Source organism: Vombatus ursinus, unplaced genomic scaffold (assembly GCF_900497805.2).
Source record: "Vombatus ursinus unplaced genomic scaffold, bare-nosed wombat genome assembly UNPS02014831.1, whole genome shotgun sequence".
Lineage (NCBI taxonomy): Eukaryota > Metazoa > Chordata > Mammalia > Diprotodontia > Vombatidae > Vombatus > Vombatus ursinus.
The window spans coordinates 1,770,633-1,787,263 of record NW_020954609.1 but is presented as its reverse complement, the minus strand read 5'-3'; the positions used below and the strand labels follow the sequence as shown (position 1 = coordinate 1,787,263).

Genomic DNA, 16,631 nt, shown 5'->3' with positions numbered 1-16,631 from the left:
CTAGGGATGGATGAAGCTCACAACCTGTGCCTGTAACTCCCTAGGTCATTGGAGAAGTGCCTCAGCTTCTCAGTGGTTTAAATGACTCACCTCTGCATCACACAGCTAGTGTCAGAAGAGGGATTTGAAGCCAGTGTTGTTGTTCATTCTTTCAGTTGCCTCTGATTCTTTGTGACCCCATGGACCATGGCATGCCTGGCCCTTCTGTCCTCCACTATCTCTCAAAGTCTGTCCAAGCTCATGTTCATTCGTTCCATGACACTATCTATCCGTCTCTGCCATCTCCTTTTCCTTTTGCCTTCAATCTTTCCCAATATCAGGATCTTTTCCAATGAGTCTGGTCGTCTCATAATGTGACCAGAGTATTTAAGCCTCAGCTTCAGTATTTCACATTCCGGTGAATAGCCTGAATTAATTTCTTTAAGTATTGACTGATTTGATCTCCTTGCTTTCCAAAGGATTCTCAAAAATCTTCTCCAGCTCCATGATTTCAATGTCAATTCTGCAGCACTGAGCTTTCCTTATAGTCCAGCTCTCACAGCTACTAGCAATAGCTTTGACTCTACAGACCTTTGTTAGCAAGGTGATATCTCTGCTTTTTAGTCTGCTGTCCAGATTTGCCATAGCTTTCTTTCCAAGGAGCAAGCATCTTTTAATTTCATGACTGTAGTCGCCATCTGCAGTTGTCTTTGAGCCGAAGAATATAAAATCTGACACTGCTTCCATTTCTTCTCCCTCTGTTTGCCAGGAAGTGATGGAATCAGTTGCCAAGATCTTTGTTTTTTTTTTGAAACCAGGTTGTCCCAATTCCATGCCCAACAAATATCCTACTTATTATACCACACAGTTTCTCAAGACTTTTTTTAAAATTTATTTCTACTAATCTTACTAGATTCAGCAAATCAATATAGTCTGCTGGTATATTTGTGGATCCTGACTCTGTCACCCACTGTTGTGTGTTAGCCATCCCTTCTTGCTTGGCATTTCTGTACTGATACTTTCATTGATAACATGATAACATAACATTGGTAACATAAATCATTGATAACAAATATTGAACAACATAGAACTAAGGAAGGCTAGACCCCTGAGGTGCTTCCCTAGAGACCTCCCTCCAAGCTGACACCAGCTCATTAATGACTGCCTTTGTGGATGATCATTCAACCAATTCTTGCTGGACTTGTTCACCTGAATATCTCATTGGCATCTCAATCTTCATATGTTCAAAACTGTATTCATTGTCTTCTTGCTTATACCCTAACTTCCTTCACCCATTGCTGTTTCTGTTGGGGGTCCCATCATTCTTCTAGTCACCCATGTTCAAGAACTTCAAGTCATTCTCACCTCTTCCCTCTCCTTCCTCCTTCTTCTTCTACCTTCACCCCTTTAATAAGTTGCCAAGCCATGAGACCTCTTGCATTCCTCCTCGTCTCAACTTTCATAAGGTTCTCATCACCTCTATTTGGACTATTGCCATAGTTGGGTGGTTCTAGGATAGAACAGCTAGCTCTACCTGCTCCCCTTTTTGACTGAGCTGCCTTTAAAGACTATGGACTCAGAGGGTTCTTAATCTGGAATCTGTGGATAGATTTCAAAGGTCTGTGAACTTGGATGGGAAAAGAATCACATTTTGATTTCAATAAGATTGGTTTCTTTTGTAATCTTTTGTATTTCATTTTATGCCTTTAAAATTATGATTCTGAAAAGAAATCCATAGGCTTCCTTCCCCAGATTTCCAAGGGGGAGGGGTTCTACAACGCAGAAAACATGAGGAAGAAGCCCTGCCCTATCTATTGGCTCCTTATTGTCTATGGAATGGAGCATTAGCTGGAGCATTACTATAGAGAAGGGAAACTTTTCACTTTGGGGATCATGTAGAGTCCATAGGTGGGTGATACCATCCCCTGGGGGGAACCATTCAGGGGGGTGGTAGTAGCCTTGGGTGCAATTGGGGGGCATTGAATAAAAATAAGGGTTAACCTAATCTAACCGCAGGGGGGTGCTGAGTAATTTTTTTTGGAAAGGGAGTGGTTGGCCAAATAAGTTTGGGAACCTCTGATTGTAGATCAGAGGGTTCACAGGCTGATAGAGAAGTCATTTCTTCATGAGCAAGTTTGATTCTGAGTATGTTTTTACTCAGAGGCAGCTAGGTAGTGCAGTGGATAGAATATGGGGTCTGGAGTCAGGAAGACCTGAGTTCAAATCTGGCTGTAGACATTAGCTGTGTAACCCTGGGCAAGTCATTGAACCTTTATCTGCCTCAGTTTCCTCAATTGTATAATAGAGATAATAATAGCATCTACCCCGCAGGGTTGTTGTGAAGATGAAATGAGATCATATTTGTAAAGCTCTTAGCACAATGCCTGGCACTTTGTAAATATGTATTTGCTTCCCTTCCTCTTCCCCACCCCCAAATGCTGCTGCTAAACTCTTATTCTATGAATTCCTCTCAGGAAAAGAAAGCATGCTTATGTAGAGTTATTTTTCTTATGCTATGAGATGCTTCCAGGAAGTTGGTGGGCTCATAAAATTTTAGTGGTTTGGGGGTACGAAGGAAATGCCCTCCAAAACTGAATCTACCTTTTTCTTTTTTTGTACAGATTTCCTCCAAGAGTCCCCAAGTCATTTGCATCTAATGGCTCCACTCTGTATAAAAAGGCTGTGTTTGCAGAATACACAGATAGCCGCTTTCTCCAAGCCAAGCCCAGAGCACCATGGATGGGTATTGATAAGAATACTTCAGTGTTTCAGTTCTTTCAGAGATCTGGGACTTCGACTTGTATGGCTGCTCCCTTCATCTCTTCACTGCTATAGAGCTCAACCCTTTCCCTGCCTTAATAGACAGCTATCATGAGCTGATGTGGCTAAAAACTTGATCGCTTGATCAAGTTGATAAGCCTCTTTCAGCTTAGCTAGATTGGTCCTTGGAAAGCAGACACACTCTATGGCTGGGCCAGGATGCCAAGCCTATCCACAGGCTCCATGGAAACTTAGATAGTGGCTAGTCTAGCCCCTTATTTTACAGATGAGATAACAGGCCCAGAGAAGGGAAAGGATTTGCTTAAGGACACATGGAGAGCAAGTAGCAGAGCTGAGTACAAAGTCTTTGACTAAATCCAGAACTCTTTCCAATATGTGCCATAATCACTAGGACCTGCCAGAGTTTGCCATGAGCAAGCCTTAGAGGGGAACAGGTGGATAGGACAGGAACTTCACCTGTGACTTTTTTTGGTCAAGGAAATAAACTCTCAGATGAGGGACCTAACTCTATCAGGGTGGCTCAGCACCTTCTCTGCAAATTCAAGTTTTAGAGAGTTGGCTGAGACAGTGACAAGTGAAATAAATGACCACCTAGAGTCCCGAATCCAAGAGCCAGTGCGTTAGCAGCAGGGCTGGAGGCCAACCTTTTCTTGGTCTAGTATCCTTCCTAGCCAATTGTATGCCCATTTCTAGTCCTAGCCAGAATGTGGTCTCCTTTAACTTCCTAAGGTCCTAAAGGTCTTTGAATTCATCCTGAACCTAGAGGTGGCTTTGAGAGATTGCTACCTCCCAAAGGCTCCATATGTTGCAACCAATCTTTTGCATGATATAGTTTTTAGATCATTCACCAGTCAGGTGGCCCTCCTCTGGATGAATTGCCATCTTTTCAGTGGTCCCATTTAAATGACAGCTTCCAGAACTGGACTCGGTATCCCAGAGGTGGTCAAAGCAGCACAAAATAAAGAGCGTTTGCCATCTTATCTCCCTTGTGTTGGGTAGGTGCCAGCCTGAGATTACAATAGCTGCTTTGCCTGTGGAGCCCCAGGGCCTTGAGCACAAGGTCTGCCTTGCACACAGTAGGAATTTAATAAACATTTGTTCACTTGAGTTCAATCCCAGGCACATTTTTTTTTTAGTGTGCTTAGACTCCCTAATGAGACTGGAATTGGCCCAAGTGACCTTGTGTTTGTTCCATGTTGTTTCTTCCTAGGGGCCCTTCTGGGAGTGGCTAAAGGAATTAACTGGGAATGGATGCATAGGGTTTGCCCTACTCCTTTATGTGATGGTTTCCCAAAACTCTAAAGGATATGTGTGTAGAGAAGCAGGGCAAAAGGAAACATTTCAACCTTGCCTGTGTTATACTGTAGACAGCCAGGCCACAGGTCTAGGGTGTACTTGGGCAGACTCTGCATTCATGCCCAGGTATGTGTGTGGCTGAATGGCTTAACACCTTTGATCAAGGCCAGTAGCCTTGGGGAGGAGGGGCCAACAGATAATTAACCTAGAGAGAACCCAACCTAATTCATGAATGTATAGCTTGTCTTCTACCAGAGACACTGGCTAAGACACATGGAGATGTAACCCTGTGGGCTGCACATGGGGAGCTTTCCTTCTGAGACCTTTGTCTCTTTCCAGGGGCGACAAAATCAGTGGTCAAATAAAACCGGTTGGGTGAAATTGTTTTGTATCATGACACAAATGATACAAAGGAGACAAAGCAATTGATCGAGCAACTCCTGTTTGATCTCTGCTTTGGCATCAGGGCCCACCTTTAGTTCTGAAGGGAGTCCCAGGAAAGGTTCAGCAGCCTTCCTGGGCAGGTGCCCATATTGTGGCAGAAATAGCACCTTTCTAAGCTCAAGTGGTAAGTAACTTGCCACAGTGCCGAAATTACAAAGGTAAACCCAGGTTTTGTTATTATACTCAAGTGTAGGTTCAGACTTCAGAGAAAAACTGAACCCCATGAGGATTCTGACAAGCCTTCTTAGAGGCAAAATTATGTCAGAGGGACAGAGAAATAATTCTTTTATATATTGTAATTTTGTACATTCCTCTTAGGCCACAAAAGTTAAACAGAACATAGATCCATAATCCCACACTTCCTTCAATGTCACAAAAGTTGAACAAATTGAGGAGGAGGATTTACATGTCACCAAGGAGTCAAGGACAGTGGAGATCCTTCCCCTGGCTTCTTAGCTAAGGAACATTTAAGGCTCTAAGTAAATTTTCACATCTCATGGGACAGGTTTTGGTCAAGTGAGGCTAATATTAACCAACAGTTGCTGGAAGAATAAAAGAAAATCAAAAATCAAAAATTCTCATTGCATTCACCATCTCAAGCCTGAGACAAAGCTCGTAGCACAACCAGTTGACATGCCGGGCTAGTCTTCTAACATGTGGAGGCCTAGCAGCTCTGGTTCCTGTGCATTTGGCCTTCATTTCAGAGCTTTCTTTGGAAAATGTCTTTTTCACCTGGTCTTTAGAATCCCCTTTTTTAGGCACCCACTTTTTTATAAAACTCCATGAGGGGTGGGGTGGGAATCAGTATCTCCCTCTTTCAGGTCTCCTGGGTCCCACCATTCGGGCAGAAGTCTATGACACAGTGGTTATTACACTGAAGAACATGGCTTCCCATCCAGTCAGCCTCCATGCTGTTGGGATATCCTACTGGAAGGCCTCAGAGGGTAAGTGAGGCAGGCAGGCTTCTTGATGCTGGCAGCTGTGGGCTCTGACTAGGTGGGGTGGGGAAGACATTAGGGGGCTACTGATTGATAGTGGAGTATTTGTCTTTATCCTCTGCCATACCTGATACCTGTGGTGGCATCCATGTGAGTAGTGCTTAGAGATGCTGGCTCTCCCAGAATAGATGGCATCCCCAAAGTGGGTTGAGAAGTGTGCCTTATAGAACTGTTAGGGGCTTCCAAGGGTGCCACAGGTAGGGTCTTCAGTGGAGTTCACTTCAGGTATATTTGTGAAGTTCATGTGATACTGTTACTGCTGAATACAGATAGAGATCACACTCCTGATGCTTACTCCCTGGGTGACCTTGGGCAAGTTACTTCCCAACCTGGGCCTCAGTTTCCTTCTCTTTGAGATAAAAGCATTGGGCTAGAGGGCCTCTGAGAGGTCTCTCCTAACTCCAGATCTAGACCCCTCTGAAAATCTAACTTCAAATTGTGCTTTCATTTCCGCATATCCACTTGGATATTCCATAAGTATCTCAAAATCAGCACATCCAAAGTAGACATTGTTGTCCTCACACCACCCTGAACCTGCTTTTCACTAATTAGCTTATTGATTTCTGATGAGGGCAACCCTATTTTTCCAGTCACCCAAGTTTGCAATCTTAGAGTCATCCTGACCACCTCACTTTCCTTCCTCCACCACCTTACATATCCAATCCGTTGCTATAGTTTTGTTGATTCTACCTTTATAATATTCCTGGTATTTATCCTCATCCTCTCCATTCCTAGGTCCTCATCTTAATTTAGGCCTCTCTTGGATGATTGCATTAGTTTCCTTCCATTCTTTCCCTCCTTTAATCCATAGTCCACACAGCTGCCGAAATCATCTAAGGCTCGGGTTTAATGATGTGACCCCCCCGTTCAAGGACCTTTGGCTGCTCTCTATTACCTCTAAAGACAGACTTTTTAGCTTGGCATTTCAGACTTATTTCACATTGCTCATCTCATGTGCTCCATGTTCCAGTCCAATTGGATAACTAGTGGTTCTCTTAACTAGACATTTCATTTCTCCCTCCTGTGCATTTCTCCAAACCAGCCTCCTCACCCTTCCTTGTACCCTCTGCCCCCCTTCTCCAGGTCTGAGGCTCCCTTCACTCCTCATCTCTACTGCTTCAAGGTTTTAGTGTATAATGTTCAACTACCTCCTTGATGAAGCCTTCCCTGACCATTGTATCATAGCTCTACAGCTGGAAGGAACTGGAGAAGCCATCGAGGGCCAACTCCTTGCTTTACCTATGTGGAAACTGGAGCCCTGGGAGGGAAAGTGACTTCTGCAAAGCCACAGAGCAAGGAGGTGGCAGAGTGAGGGTGAAAGGACTCGCTCCTGATTCAGATTTCCTAGAACCATTTGTCCACTAGCTAGCTTATCATCTAGCGTTGAAATACAGTGTGAAGGTTTACAAAATGCTTTACATATATTAACTAATTTGATCCACACTAGATCCACACAACAACCACATAGGTGCTATTATTATCATCCTCATTTTGCAGAGGAGGAAACTGAGGCAAGCAGAGGTTAAGTGACTTGACACAGGATTTGAACTCAGATCTTCCTGACTCAAAGAATGTCTTAAGACTTTGCTCCAATTATCCCCTCCTTTTAATATTATACTTCTCAGTGGATGTGAAGTTCTATTCTCCCACCATGCCCTCTAAGCAGAATGCTAAGTCCTTGAGGGGAAGAACTTGTAATTGTTTTTCCTATCAGGGAAACAGGGCACAGTTAAATAAATGAATAAAAAGAATCAGATATGTCTAGAGGTGTGAGAATAAAGGAAGGATGGCAAAGATCATTAGGCCCTGCAGTGTACCGGAAAGAAGATATGAGGAGAGGAGAGAAGGGGCCAGGCCGCAGGAAAGGGAGGACAGAAAAGAAGAGGTTTCCAGTAAAAAAAAAAAGGGGGGGATATTAGTTTGGACTTCAAGGAAACCAGGGAGGCTGGCAGACAGAATGGAGGAAGGAGAGTGTTCTAGCTGTGGGAGATAGCCAGAGAGAATGCCTGGAGCTGAGAGATGGAGGGGCTTGTTCGTAGGACAGCCCAGGATGGAACAGAAGGTGAAAAGAAGGGGCTGCATGCAGGAGGGAGAGGAGAGAAGGGGCTGAGCAGCAAAGAGAGAGGAGAGAAGGGAGGAGATGAGGGGCTTGAACTAAAGGAGGGCTGGGAGAAAAGAGAGGGAGAAAAGGCTCAGGTGTATGTGAGGAGGAGAGAAAGGGCTGAGTGGCAAGAGAGGGAGGAGAAGAGGTGATAGGAGAGTCAGACGCCATGAAAGGATGGACTGGAGGAGAGGAAAGAGAGGAGGTTAGCCAGGGTTTGGAAAAGGACAAAGTGAACTAGCTGAAACATAGTGGGGGGAGGGTTGAGGTGCAGGAGATGGAGGAAGGAAGGGGCTGATCTATGGGAGAGGAAGAAGGCAAGAGCCAGAGCTGCAGGTGATGGAGGAGGGAAAGGTTTGAATTGCAGGAGACGGACAGTTGAAGTGGGTGATAAGCAGCAGCTTGAGGACATAAGGGGATGAGATGTGAAAGAGGGAATTGAGAAATGGTTCCAGTTTAAGAAAGGGAAGAGAGAAGGGGATGATGTGTAGCAGAGGGAGGAAAGAAGGATTGATCTGTGGCAGCAAAGGAGAGAGAGAAAGGAATGAGGTGAAGGGGAGAGAGGAGAGATGGAGCTGTGATGCAGGATCAGGAATTCCCCTGGGGATGGGCATGGGATGCAGATGTGGGAGGCCTAATGGGCTGATCTGCAGGGGTGCCGAGCTTCATTTGCCCTGGAGTCAGTAGATGGTAGAAAAAGACTAACTCATAGCCAGGAAAGGAAGGTTAGACATGGTAAGTCAAACACAAGACCTCAATCCCCACTTAGTCTGGTCTGAACCCTCATGGTGGTGTTTTCACAACCAGGACTGGGTTCTAACTCATCATTGTCAGCTTACAAAGTTTCTCTACATTACTGAGTATGTCATTCATTGTTATTTACTCACTGTGCTTGGCAATGATCGGAGAATTTGGATTCTGCTTGACCTAAATCTGACCATTCCCCTTCTTCTGACTTTAGGGGCCAGGTACAATGACCAGACCACTTACATGGAGAAGCAAGATGATAAAGTAGCCCCAGGTACCAGCTACACGTATGTCTGGCGTGTCCTGAAAGAGAACAGCCCCATGGACCATGACCCACCATGTCTCACCTACTCCTATCTCTCCCACGTTGACACTGTGAAGGACCTGAACACAGGCTTGATTGGGGCTCTGCTGGTCTGTAAAGAAGGTAAGTGGGAAGAATGATAGGGCAGATAGTACAGAGGGGTAATGGGCAGGGAAAGGTAACCCAGGAAGATCCTAGAAGATACATTTGCTGAAGGGACCATACATCTCAAGGGACTTTAAGGGGTATCTAGTCCAGACACTGAAGCCCAGAGAGGTTAAGCAACTTGCCCAGGGACACCCAGAGCCTCAATGGCAGAGCCACAGTCTGACCTCAGATGCTCTGAATTCCTATTTCCTGGGTTTGTTCCTATAAGAATGAGCAGGAGCAGACTGAGACCTCAAGCAAGAGAAAGAGGCCTCTTTCCTTTCCCTCCTCATCCTTTGCAAATCCCTTATTGGAGAATGTACTCCATTGCCCCCGGTGCTGCCCATGATTCCATGCCTATGTTTGGGCTATGGCTGCCTTCTTGGGCCCAGTGCTTGCCAAGAGCCAGAAACATCCATGGCTTGGCCTGCCTATGGCACCCTTTATTTTCAGCCAAGTTGTCATGTCTGGGTTATGTGTAAAGTAGCAAGAAATGAATGATTGTCTTCAATGTAAGTACTTCAGTCCCCCCCACCTTCTCCATAAGACTAGAGAGCAGCAGAAGGTTTCCTAGCTATGCTGTCCTTTGGTGGGACAGTTTTCTTTGCCCCATTTAAGCTCCCTTCTCCTCTCTTTTAGGGACTCTGGACAGAGGTGGGACACAGCACTTGCAAGAGTTTGTGCTACTCTTTGCTGTTTTTGATGAAGGTGAGCAGATAGCCCTTTGGCAACTGTTGAGAGCTTGCTCTACCTGAGAATATTGTTCAAGACTTGCCATTGGAAAACCCCAAAGTACCTACTGGGGCAGAGAATCCAGTAGGGAGTGGCATCAAGAAAGCCTCCAGGGCTGGAGGCATTGGACTCCATCATTCTGAGGCAGAAGAGATCCAGATCCCAGGATCCCTGAGCTGTCAGGCTCCTTAGAGCTATCAAGCCCAACCCTGGCCTCACCAAAAATCCTCTCTACAACATCCCTGACCAGTGGGCATCCATTGTCTACTGGAACAGCCCCAGTGTTGTGCTGGGGATTCTCTCTCAGGATGGGCCATTCGATTTTTGAACAACTGGAAACTTTTTTTTAAAAAAGCTATATCAGGTGGGAATCTGTTGTCCATATATTTTAGGCTGGGGTCCAGAGGTCCAAATCCCTTTCTCAGACATCATCACCTCCTTAGCCAGCTGTTCACTTCTCAAATACATTTTTTCTCTTCAGTAGCCCTTGCCTTGGACAGTGTAAAAAGAGAAACTTGTGACCCCCTAGGTCTTCAGTGGAAGGCTTTTGGAGTATCTCTTAGGCTCCTCTTGGCAGTGCCCATTTGAATCACCCCAAATGGGGAGCAGACATGTGATTTTTCTTGTTGGCTCTTAGTTAACATGTCCCAGAAAGACAACAAGCCCCTCTCGTTATCCCTATCAGATTGATAAATAGCTCCTTCTGCTCCCTTGGGAATCACTGACCCCTGACCACCCTCCATCACACCTTGCTTCTTCCTCACCTCTAAATGAGCTCTCACCCAATGGCTTCATCCAGGCCTTGGAGCACCAGCAGCTTCATCTTCTTTAGCAAGAGCCTCCCATCTGTTTTTGAGTTCCAAGTGTCCAGCTCTTTTTGTTCTTCCCCTTTCTCCCCTGGAAAACATTTTTCTGCTTTCCAGCCTCCTGACAAGAATCAAGTTTCCTCTTCCCCAACTCAGATCCCCATTAAAGCCCCACTTCCATTTACTTTAGGATACTTCATTGTTCCCCCAAAGCCTGGAGCATGGAGAGGCATTCTTTGAGTCACTTGGGTCTCCTGTTTCAGAAGAGAGGGCAGCCTCCAGATAATAAATTTGGGCCATGGCCAAAGTACAAACACCCTACACAATTCAAATCCGGTGGGGTCATTAAATTGTTAAAAAGGCAAGAAGTGGTTCTGAGGGACTTAAGAAGGTGCTTATTAGGGGTAGAGAGGAATTGAGGGGGAAAATCTCCAGCAGCAGCCCATCCTCATTGATAGAGGGAGTTTCCTTGCTGAGAGTTCCCAACTGCAATGGAGTCACATATCCCAGCCTCCTCCTCCAGCAGAACGATCCAGGTACCAAACATGCTATTTCCACCTTCAGTATCATCAATACCCATGACCCCAGGTCCCAAGTTCAAGGTGAATGTACCCACTCCAAAGACTGTTTTCCTTCTCTGGTGTAGGCTTCCTGATCCTATCCTATGGAGGTTCTCCTTATTTCATTTTGTTCTCCTGCCTTTTGTTTTCCCATCACCTTCATCTCCCTACATTATTTTCCATCGTTACCCCTCCATGTCCCACCCCATGCCTTCGCTCATGCAGGTGTAGAGTGCTCACAAACACCTGATACCACCCCTCCCACTAGAGGCTCCTGTTGCCAGACCAGGGCTTATGGTGCTGGAAATATCCTGATGGAGGTCAAAATGGGTTTGTTTTTCTCAGAGAGATAATATAAGAAATGGTGTTTAAGCATAGCCGGCACAGCCTGGCCCATCCATGATGACTCAGACCCATTGAAGGTTGGGTGTGTTATCTGGGCTTCTTCAGGCTGTGGTTGGGCCAGTCTGGAGACAGCACCTCCATGTGGCCAGAGTCCAATGCCTTGTAGGTTTCAAACCGATAAACTTAGAAGGGACTCTTTGAATGCACCCAGAGCTGCTGGTCATCAGATGGATTGCTTTGGTGGAGAAAGATGTCAGGCTGCCCCAAGTGGAGCCAGGGGTGTTTTTCCTTTTGCTCTGCTATCCTTTTATTCATGTCTTACTGACTCCCTATCACTTTTTTTTGGTTGTTGGGCAATGGGGGTTAAGTGACTTGCCCAGGTCACACAGCTATTAAGTGTTATGTGTCTGAGGTCATATTTGAACTCAGGTCCTCCTGAATCCAGGGCCAGTGCTCTATCCACTGCGCCACCTAACTGCCCCTCCCTATTACTTTCTAGAGAACCATAGACTCAGAGCTGAAAAGGTCTTCAGAGGGGATTTGGTCCACTCATACCTGAACACAAATGCCCTCTACAACATCCCTGACAGGTGCTTGTCTACCTTACGCTTGAATATTTCTAATGACAGGAAGCTCACTACTTCACAAGGCAGTCCATCCCACTTTAGTTCAGCTGTAATTGTTCGAAATGTGACCTGAAATCTGACTCCTTGGAGCTTCCACTCCTGAACTGCTTTGGGAGGTGGAGGGTTTGCCCTCATTGGAGAACTTTAAATCAATGCTGGATATCCACTTTCGTGTGTGTCACAGAGAGGATTCTTGTTCGGGGACAGCCGACTGTATTGGATGGCCTCCCCCTTGAGGTCCCTTCTAACTCCTGGAGGGCTGCAGGAATGGGGAGCCTATCTGCTGGTTGATGTCCCAAGAGATCCTTCAAAGACTCCACCCTAGGCTGGGGGTTGGACTAGGGTTTGTTCCCTCTGATTTGGAATGAAAAGTTTTCCTTTTCTGCATTACTTTTGAATTATGTCCCCGAGGTTTGGTATTGGTGAAAGGAAAGATGGTTCTGGGAGAAGGGGCCAAGGAAAACTACTTAGCATCTTCTTTTTTACCTTTTCTATCCTCAGGGAAAAGTTGGCATTCAGAACCAGATGGGCCCAAGACACAGGCTCAGGTGTACCAGTCCAAAAAATTGTACTCTAAAGTTCACACCATCAATGGCTATGTGAATGGGTCTTTGCCAGGTAGGTAAGAACCTTCCCATGAGCCCTCAGAGGTCATTGCAGTCCAAGCCAATGAACACTTGTTCTAAGTTGTAATTTGTTGCTCAGCCCTGGGGAGATAAAGATAAAACAAAACCAGTGCTGGCCCTTCAGGAACTTATGTTCTGGTAGTGGGTGCAAATGTAACCAGAGAAGTATAAAAACATAGAGGAGAAAGAGGGCACTAGCAGACATGGAGAATCAAAGAAGGCTTTCTGTAAGAGGCAGCTGGCACATGAATTGATTCTTTGTTTAACATTTAATTTTTATTTAATTTTATTTTTCTCAATTACATGTAAACAAAAATCTTTAACATTCATTTTTTTAAAGTTTTGAGTTCCAAATTCTCTCTCTTACTTCCTTCCCTTGCCCCTCCTTAAGAAGGCAAGCAATTTGATATAGATTCTACATGTGCAGTCATGCAAAACATTTCCATATTAGCCATGTTGTAAAAGAAAACACAGATCAAAATCCCTCAAATCATAAAGTAAAAAAAGTCTGCTTCCATCTGCATTCTGAGTCCATCAGTTATTTCTCTGGAGCTGGATAGATAGGAATGGATTCTTGAAAAGAGCTCCAGCCTGTAAGAGTGTGTGTCCTAGGCATGTTTGCACTAGCCAGTGCAAAGGACAGACATGGGAGATAGGCTGCTGAATTTGAGGACCAGCCTGACTGGCATGTAAACCGTGTAAAGGGAGAGATGGCTGGTGAGCCAGGCTAAAGCCAGATTGTGAATGCTGAGTCACTTGAGCAGGGAAGTGACAGTGCTTCAGGGAGATCTGGATGGAGGCTGCTGCCTTAAAGAAGGGAGAGGCAAAAGGCAGGGAGACCAATTAGGAGGCTATTGGAGTGGTCCAGGCAATAGGTGAGGAGGACTTGGGCTGGGGCAGTGGCTATGGGACCCAAGAGAAGGGGTTGGATGTGAGAAATGCAGTGGAGATAGAAACTACCAGACTTGGCAACCAATTGGATAAGGGGGAGGAGAGGAGGGAGAGAGAAGACTTTAGGAGGATGTCCGAGGTTGGGAACTCCAGTGGCTGAGAGGATGCTGCTGCCCTCCACAGAAATAGGGAAGGAGGGGCAGCTAGGGGCCGCAGTGGATAGAGCACCGGCCCTGAAGTCAGGAGGACCTGAGTTCAAATCCGGCCTCAGATCAAAAAACACTTGACACTCACTAGCTGTGTGACCCTGGGCAAGTCACTTAACCCCAATTGCCTTTAAAAAAAAAGTGCTGCCAGAAATAGGTAAGGAGTTTGCAAGGTTTAGGGGGGAAAGAGAACGAATGCCATTTAGGGTAGGTTGAGTTTGAGATCAGAAGAACCGAGATTTAGATCTAGAAGGGACTTTGGAGGTCTTCTAGTCCAAACTTCCCATTTTACAAATGTCTATGGGACATGCTGTTGGAGACATGGGGCTTGATTGAGCTCAGGAGAAAGACCAGCAAATGTACCAAGGAAGGGAGGGGGAGAGAGAGAGGAGAGGAGAGGGGAGGAGAGGAGAGGAGAGGGGAGGAGAGGGAGAAGAGGAGAGGAGAGGAGAGGGGAGGGGAGGAGAGGAGAGGGAGAAGAGGAGAGGAGAGGGAGAAGAGGAGAGGAGAGGAGAAGAACAAGAGAGGGAGGGAGGAAGAGAGAACAGGAGAGGAAGAGAGAGGAGGAGGAGGAGGAGGAGGAGGAGGAGAAGAGAGAGAGAGAGAGAGAGAGAGTCCTGAGCATTATTGGCATTGACCTAATTAAACCCATGTTTCTAATGAAATCACCAAGAGACAAGGTGTATCCTTGTTAGGGAGAAGGACATGGATGCCGGGTGCAGGAAAGGAGACTGAATTAGAGAGTGAGGAGGAGGACCAGTGAATCTGAGGGAGGAGGGAGTATCTGGGACTTCAGAATGGTCATAGGCTACAGAGAATTAAGGAAGATGAGGACCAAGAAAAGGCCAAGAAATTGGTGGTCACCTTGAAGCTCAGTTTCAGGTGAGTGGTAAAGGGTTGAGGAGTAAGTGAGCAGAGACAGCTTTTTAGGGGGACGTTGGCTGAGAAAAGGAGGAGAGCTTGGAGGATGGAATGGGGGCAAATGCAGTGGGTTTTTTGAAAGGCTAGGGGAGATTTGGTGAAGGCCAAAGAGGAGAGAGACCAGGTGAAGTGCAGCTCTGCTGAGAGGCAGCCAGAAAGCAGCAAGGGAAGCCTGAGGGAAGCCTTTGCAGCATCTTCAAGTCAGGGATTTGCATTTAGGGTTGCCCAGTAGAAAGCTCCCTAGGTGAAGAGACTTTGTGTGTAGTAAGAGTGCCCGGGGCCAGGAAGCGGAAAGTCTGCCTTCTAGTTCCAGATCTGCTAGTCCCAGCTTGGTGACACCAGGCAAGTCTCTGGACATCTCTGGGCCCCTGTTACAGTCTCCAGCCAATGAAGGTGTCATACCAGATGACTTCTTCACCTTTAACACTTGGATTTCTCAGAGTTTTAGTCTCAGCTCTGCTACTAACTGACCACAGGAAGTCCAGCAAGCTCCCTGAGCTTCAGGTACATCAGCTTTTACATGGGAATACTAAGCTCTCTCCTGCTCACTTACCCACTAGGTGGTCTTGGGCTGGGCAGGCCCTTCCCTTCTCTCAATCTCTGCTGCCAGACTTAGACATTGGGGATCTTCTGGCAAACTTCGAAGCAAAGGCCCTAACACACATGAGTGTGCTTTGTGCCTTGGCAGGTGTCTCACAAATGGCATTGTCATCCTACTCAGGAAAAGGCAACCCTACAAAATGGAGCCAGTTTCCCTACACTTGGCCACTGCCCAATGGAGAGAGGCCTAGCCACGGAGTCAGAGCTCACCTCAGATACGTACTTGACCAAGACACTTAAACTATCTGACCCTTAATTTCTTCATCTGTAAAATGGGACAGTAATAACCCTAGATGTTATATTATTATATATTATATAAGAGGCAGCTAGGTGGCTCAATGGATAGAGCACTAGCTTTGGAGTCAGGAAGACCTGAGTTCAAATGCGGCCTCAGACACTTACTAGCTGTGTGACCCTGGGCAAGTCACTTAACCCTATTTGTCTTAATCCACTGGAGAAGGAAAAGGCAAACAAATCTAGTATCTTTGCCAAGAAAACGCTATAGACAGTATTGGCGTGATATGACCCACAGGATCATGAAGAGTCAGACACAACTGAACAACAACAAACCAGAATAGTCCTGGCTTTGCAAGGTTGTGGTGAGGCTCAAGTGAGCCTATGTAAGGTGTTCTGTGAACCCTCAAGGCCCTAGAGAAATGTGAGTGGTGATGATTCTAGCTCCCTGGTCTGACCTACCCAGGGCCAGGAGTAGCCTTTGCCCAGCTCTGGGATGGTAAAACCTCTCTACTGAGGATGGGAGCCCAGGAGAGGAGTTCTCTGGCCCCCTCCAGCTCTCCCTCTTGCTCTGTGGCAAGCTAAGCCTGTGGCTTCAAGTGCCTGCTACCTTCCTGGCTCACTGCACTCCTAATATTGGCTCCTTGGGGTCTTGGAGAATGTCCCTGAGCTACTGCCCAAACTCCAGCTGGCCTGAACTCTCCTCCTGCCACTGAGGTCCTGAGTCTGCCTGGAACCTGCTTACATTGGCACTCAACTTTCTTACTCATCCCCTGGGTTACCCCAAATTGCCAGGAACTCTGGAGCTTCAACTACTGGTCCCATGGTGGCGAAGGACAATGCTTTGGGAGGTGGGGATGGGCAGGGAAGGGAGGTTTCCTTTCTGTGGCTTGGGAGAGTGAAACCAAGAGGGAGTGAGGCCAAATTTGCTGCAACTTGGGCTTCCCTACTTAGCACAGAGCTCAGTCAGTATTTATAGTAAATGCTTAATCCATGATAGGAAGGAAGGAAGGAAGGAGGAAGAAGGGGAGAAATGAGGGAAGGAGGAAGGAAGGAAGGTCATGAGGGAAGAAGGGAGGGTAGTAAATCAAAGAAAAGTGAAAGGATAGAGATGCTAAAGCTGAATGTAGTCCAGTCTCAATCATGGAGCACTCCTGTGACCACCTGTGACACATATTTTTTTTTGACACATACCTTTTATGGCCCTACCCCATGGTTCTCTTTGTAGGGGGGATGTCTTACCTCCTGAATTGATAATTTATGAAGTTTTGGAATGGGGGCAGACAT

At 46.2% G+C, this 16,631-nt stretch overlaps 1 protein-coding gene across 1 annotated transcript in view; it reads left to right on the top strand.

Moving 5' to 3' along the window:
* The first annotated feature begins 2,640 nt into the window (after positions 1–2,640).
* F8 (coagulation factor VIII) overlaps positions 2,641–16,631 on the top strand; it is a 103,364-nt gene continuing 89,373 nt past the window's right edge. The window contains exons 1-5 of the mRNA XM_027838931.1: positions 2,641–2,722; positions 5,322–5,444; positions 8,561–8,773; positions 9,437–9,505; positions 12,368–12,484. Coding sequence (XP_027694732.1) covers positions 2,719–2,722; positions 5,322–5,444; positions 8,561–8,773; positions 9,437–9,505; positions 12,368–12,484 — 526 coding nt within the window. The 5' untranslated portion in view covers positions 2,641–2,718. The remainder of the gene's footprint in view (positions 2,723–5,321; positions 5,445–8,560; positions 8,774–9,436; positions 9,506–12,367; positions 12,485–16,631) is intronic.